This window comes from Rosa rugosa, chromosome 2 (assembly GCF_958449725.1).
Source record: "Rosa rugosa chromosome 2, drRosRugo1.1, whole genome shotgun sequence".
In the NCBI taxonomy this organism is placed as follows: domain Eukaryota; kingdom Viridiplantae; phylum Streptophyta; class Magnoliopsida; order Rosales; family Rosaceae; genus Rosa; species Rosa rugosa.
In genome coordinates this window covers 13,601,968-13,607,969 of record NC_084821.1, presented here as the reverse complement: position 1 = coordinate 13,607,969, position 6,002 = coordinate 13,601,968, and the positions used below count along the sequence as shown (strand labels likewise).

General features: G+C 36.2%; 1 protein-coding gene across 1 annotated transcript; it reads right to left on the bottom strand.

The window, feature by feature from the left end:
* Nucleotides 1-645: 645 nt before the first annotated feature.
* On the bottom strand, nucleotides 646-4,751 carry LOC133733916 (methylsterol monooxygenase 2-2). The gene is made up of 7 exons (XM_062161562.1): nucleotides 4,556-4,751; nucleotides 3,222-3,359; nucleotides 2,326-2,471; nucleotides 2,044-2,163; nucleotides 1,725-1,937; nucleotides 1,548-1,628; nucleotides 646-1,038 (listed from the first exon to the last, which is right to left on the bottom strand). The coding sequence occupies exons 1-7, from the start codon at nucleotides 4,583-4,585 to the stop codon at nucleotides 921-923; spliced, it is 846 nt and encodes a 281-aa protein (XP_062017546.1). The 5' UTR covers nucleotides 4,586-4,751; the 3' UTR covers nucleotides 646-920.
* Nucleotides 4,752-6,002: the final 1,251 nt, after the last annotated feature.

Below are 6,002 nucleotides of genomic sequence, written 5' to 3'. Positions count from 1 at the left end.
CCCGCAAGCCCTAGCTTGAAGGGCTAGGAAAAGATATAGATGGTTGTGGTAGGAGCCTATTTACTATGTCTCTCTATTTTTCCATAGTTTATAGGCTCACTTTAAATAAGTGAGCGGTTAGTTCGAATATAGATGGTCTGTCTCTATATATCAAAGTAGTTCTCTTACTACAACTTCTTTATCTGTCTAGTTAAAGGCAGCAGAAGGATATATAATAGCCATCTTGACATGCGTTAATGAAATCCACTTTTCCCTAAAAAAAAAAACAATAAGTGATTAAGAAAATTTTCTTAAATCATTTTTAACAAGTGTCTCATGGAAATTTAGCGATTGATTAAGAAAATTATTTTCAACCTATATTTGATGAAAATTATTATTTTTTCAATTGAATTTTGTTTTTTTCTATTAGATTTAAATTTAACTGTAGTTAAATATAATTTTCTTGATTATTTATTGACTGTGTGAACGATATTGCATCAAAAAATCGTTATATATAATGCTAGTGTCTTGAAAACGTAGATCAAGCTTTGGCCAAAAAACCAAGTCCTTGTTCCATGTAGATGTATTAATGGTCCAACAGTCCAACCACTACAGGATGTTTGTCTACGACACTAAACTTTGATCTCTGAATCATATATGGACAGATTGAAAAAATTGACCAGCAATCTTTTCATGAAGCTGGAATGGCTAAAAGGACAGCTTCATTCAAGGAATAGGAGGCCATAAGTGTCTGCATAAAGCTCCTAATGATTCCAATTTAGCATTAGCTCAAAATGAGAAAAATTAAAAAATTAAACACAAAAGGTGGTTGCACACAAGATGAGGAGGGGCAATAAACAGAGACCTCCTTGGAAATGCTCCTACAGAAAAGAACCAAATTTACTAATGTCCAGCTAGTTCGAAAAAACCCGGCTCCCTTGTTACATCTCCTTGCCGTTGCATGTACCCTTGCCATAGCACGTACCCTCGCCATAATCTTCAACTCCAGCTTTCTCCAGTGCTTTCAACTTTCTGTAACCGGTGTCGGTTCCAAATATCCTGAAAAATAATGCAAAGAGAAAAGAAAGTATAAAACATCGTGAGAACTAGTTTCAGCACGCTGTTGGTTAACTGGGGATCTCGTCTGCTCGTTCCAATGATTCAAAGCTATACTAATAATGATAGTTGAAGCATTCCATCTACAAAACTAAAAAGAGGATGAGCACCAAATCATCTCATGCCTTTCACAAAGACTTCGGGTCTCAGCAACAAGCCCCTTCTTGTTGAAAATAAATCAGGAGCCAATTCAATTCTTGGCAAATTTAAGGAATTTTCAGCAGAACAAGTTTGTTTTTGCGTTAGAAAAGAGGTGCAGTTTATTATATGATAATAACATGCTTAATCACAAACTACATTTCTTTTGCTACTCATCTTTTTATAGACTGAACTGAAAAGTGAAAGAATGAGTAAGAAGATAAATTCATATTTTGATCCATCTTTTAACTATGAAGATTAACAGAAAATATATCCTATTCCTAATGCTTCAAGGGAATATGCCAAAAACTTACCTGTCCATGTAAACAAAAGTTGATGAATAGTTGCCAGACTTGGTATAAAGCAAACGGTGATGATAATCATGAAAATCAGCACTGGATAATAATAGAACAACCATTTCAGCCACAGAAGGAATATATTAATAAAGATTGCATAGACACTGCTAGGAGAAGAGAAATATTTCAACTGACCCTCCATATAAAGGTAAGAAGTTGGAGAGGCTCCATGGGAAATGGTAACCACAATGTGCCTCAACTGTCTCCAGCACTCTGAGTACCATCCATAACCACAGAGTGATCAGATGAGGCCCAGTTATGGCAGGACCGACAATTGTAGCAAAGCCAAGGAATAATATCTCAGCCGGGTGAGCATATTCCGAAGTCAGTCCAAAAGGTGTAGCATATCTGTACATATCCACAAATAAGCATATGCAAATTGCAGCACATAATTAAGATGAACATTATTACGAACTATTAGGAACCAATAAGTTTACTTCTAACTCTCACTTACTCGTGATGAACGCTGTGCACATGCTTGTACAGCCATTTTGTATGCAGAACCCTATGTCCCCAATAGAATATGAAATCCTCTAGGATGAAGTAGAAAATTATCTGTGTTGAAACCACTTTCCTGCAAAACCATATGCAGTATTTCAGTAACTATGGATTTTAGAGTTTAGCTGTTCAGAATGATAGAATAAAAAAAGGTAACTTCTTTTATTTTTGAGTTTTAACACCAGATTCCACAATTTTCTATGAAATATGCTCTAGCATATAAAGAACCTGAAAATACCAGGACGGCAATGGAAGACTACTTCGCATCCCCATGAATCTGAAGACAGGATAGGAAGCAATCATAACTGGCAGATTGACACAAAAATGATATAGCACCAGGCGAGTGATACATTTCTCCTGAGCTGCTGGGCTGTTATTTTTTGCCTGCACCAAACCAGAATCAGGTTATGAAACTTTTTATTGGAAACACCAAAGGGAAGTACCTAGGTATCAAATAAATAGGTAAATCTACCGAAGAAAAATAAATTAAGTCAAGGGAAGGGAAGAATAGTTTTAATGAATCTGCAAAAACGAGGAAGCAAGAGGCCTTCTAGTTTCTCCAACAAGTCTTATCAAAAACATTTCCCTTTAGCTCCATGATAGGCACCTCTAGCCATCCCACAAAGACCAAAATAGCATGGCCTTTCTCAAAAGACAAATTGATGATGCCTACACAATATACTTCACCAGCCAAACTAGGTTTAAACCAAAGTCATCTTAATAAAAAAGACAGATAGTCATTACGCTAGACCATGGAGTAGTGTAAGTAGCAACAGAAGATGATTAAGTCCCGCCTCTACCCCCCACCCCTACACACTCAACACCTATTAACCAAAATCATTTGGTGTTAAAACTTATTTCCTACCATACAAGCTCCATAAAACATATCCTTTCCACTGCCTTTAACTTTAACACCACAAAGGCTGAAAGGCTTCAATAGATCTGCAACTAAATCCATCTCCCAATCATTAAACTTCTTATAAAAGATGGAATACAAACCACATTTGTCCCTACAACTTCCAAACAATAACAAACTAATGCTTCCTTATCTGCAGGTATATAAACAGAGCCACACAGATCTCTTAGGGAAAGAAATTTCCTTATCTGGAAATCAGTATAGCAAGAGAAACGCACCTGAATCTTGTACTTGCTTAACCATCCTGCCCTCTCAAGATATATAAAAGGAAGTCCGGACAAGAAGAAAACACTCTCATGGAGAAAGAAACTTCCTAGGCATGCCAGTTGAAAGTCGTTGAAATTTGTGATGAGATACTGCATAATAAGCAAAGAAGAATTTCACAATGTAAGAAAAATATCAGATAACAACAAAGACCATAGCAAGGATGAAGTGGGAAAAGTCATCATTCCAGAGTCTAGATCACAGAAGTTAGCTAGAGAGATATGTACATTTCCCTTTCATCTGGGAAGTGAAAAAAGTACATTCACACCAATAGTTTTAGGCAAATCACATTACAAAACCAAATTTTAAAACATAGACCCAGCATAACTAAAAGAACCAAAAGAAAAGAATAGTAATTGCCATCATTAAGCAGCTAGAGTATAGCAACACCTGCCTAAGCAGAGAGTTTCTTGTAAACTAGGATGCATCTCTCAATTCATTTGATCCAGGGTCTCAAAGTAGAATACGACATTGGGTGCCTCTACTGTGTGGTCTTTTGGCCTAAGCAGAGTGTTTCTTGTAACCTAGGATGCAGATCTCAATTCATGTGATAGTTTGTTATCTTTCCTTACATACATATCTGTAAACACAACTTTCATTTGCACACAATGCGTACTAGCCACAAAGTACTGCTAAATCCTAGATCGTGTCCCGGTATCAACCAAAGAACAGAAAAAAAATACAATAATCTACATCGCTTCACGTCCAAGCATAGCTTAACTACAAATTACATGAACCTGCTTCTGTTTGAGGGCACATTATTTTTTAAAAAGCACCTCCAAACCCTAACCTGACAATGGTAACTACCAATCAAAACAACAAATCCCCTCGGTCGAAATCAATGCACCGGGTACATCAAATCGTTTGACCAAAAATCCTCAGTTTGAAGAAACATAATTTCAATAAAGTATCACCAAATCCACACCTGAAATCACTCTTGAGCACCTAATTCAGCACTAATGTCACTTTCCACAGTCCATATCACCAACAAATTGGAAAAGAAAGAAACCCAATAACCAAAAAATCCAAATCCAAATGCACTAGCCAGATCACAATCATTGCGCTATCCCACACCGCACAAAAAAGATAAACAGAGAAACCCATCATGACCCATCACACCCACATTCCACCATTACTCATACATATATACACAAATGGGTTCTCAGATTCAAGAGTAAGAAATCCCCAGCCGAAAGATCAAATCTTGGTTCAATGATTAATAAACAAAACAGGAAAAGTCTGATACTTTGGTAGAGAAGTAAACAAAGGGTGATAGAAAAAGTCGTACCCGCCAGCAAGATTCAACAATGGAAGCCATGAAAGCTTGGGAGGAAGCAGGAGCTGCTGATGTAAGTGGTGCCCTCTCTCCTCTATAATAAGAGAAGGTGTGAGAGTCTCAGTAAACACCGCACGAGATGTGAGAGCGGTACAGACTGTCAGAGGGAGTCTGGGTTCTTTATGATTTGGAGCCTTTTGTTTATATACCAAATTGCGAATATGCTGACGAGAGGAGTCAGACCGTGCACGTCTGCCTCTACTGTGTGGTCTTCTGGTGCTTTCTGTGTGCTCAATTTCCTTCATTGACCAGATAAAAAAAAATAAAAAAATTATCATTTAGGCAAAAAAAATAACAGAGTAACCATGAGTTCATAACTACCTTCTTAAACTAAAGAATGTAACACAAATCATCTTGACTCGTGGTGGAGTAAGAGTATCTCTCAAAAAAATGTATCACCTTTTTGTTTTTTAAGAAAAGATTATCCTTTATATTGAATCATAGACAATGATTACAATTGTTAAAATGAACATCCAAACATTATAGAAGCTATAAGTAACCTAAAGCAATTGCTCTAGAAACCTAATGTAGACTAAACCATAAGTTGTCGAAATGATTGTTCAGTTATAAAATTAAAACTCATTTCTTGAAAATATAAAAATAAGAATTCAGTTCCTCTAAAGTGAGGAGGTTGTGAATTTACGTTAATTTCATTAAATCATGACTCTATTTCTAATCTAAGGGTCATTAAATTGCCACATCACTTTTCCATTAATTTTTGGTTTTTCACATAAATTCTAGTTAACTGTGTTGTTAACTATGATTAACTCCAGAGAAAAAAAAATTAAACGCCTTCACAATATGACTTTTTTCAATGCATAGTCCCAAACCCAAATTCACTTGCTGTCGTTGTTGTTTTTCTGTGCTTCCATAGAAACTCACCCATGATTTAGAGTTTAGGGTTAAACACAATCAAATTCTCTCATTTAAACCGACATTCATGTTTTTGAAAGAATGGAAGATTGTGAACAAAGTGGTGGGAGCAAAGAAAGAACTGCACCAGACCGTATCAAAGCACGTAGCTACTGTTTCTGCCAGATTACCATGATCTCCGTTATATAGCTTGTAGGAGGCCCTGAAGCTCATGATAAATTGATTAGTGCTATATCAATCAAAACCCTAAACCCTGATCAATGCTATATCAATCTAGACTTTTATATTTAACTTTTTTATTTGTACGAGTTTGGTGTGGTACTTATGGTGTTTTCATATGATTTCTGCATAAATATCTATCTTGGCTCTTTTCATGGTTTGAAATCTGGAGCAGTGTAAGTTATACTTCTACAGCTTGGGCAATTGCTCATTTTCTGTAAAACTACCCAAAATTTGAAATCCTTGAGGTGGAAGGCTGTAGTTGGATTCAGGTTCAAAAGATAAAGAACTTGAGGAATATTTCAAT

What these genes read in the sequence shown, in the direction of transcription:
- LOC133733916 (XM_062161562.1), bottom strand. Translation starts at nt 4,585, where the DNA reads ATGGCTTCCATTGTTGAATCTTGCTGGCGG. An exon ending in GTGCACAGCGTTCATCACGA is followed by an intron (nt 1,938 to 2,043) that starts GTAAGTGAGAGT and finishes GGATATGTACAG; the next exon opens with ATATGCTACACCTTTTGGAC. An exon ending in TTCTTACCTTTATATGGAGG is followed by an intron (nt 1,629 to 1,724) that starts GTCAGTTGAAAT and finishes ATTATTATCCAG; the next exon opens with TGCTGATTTTCATGATTATC.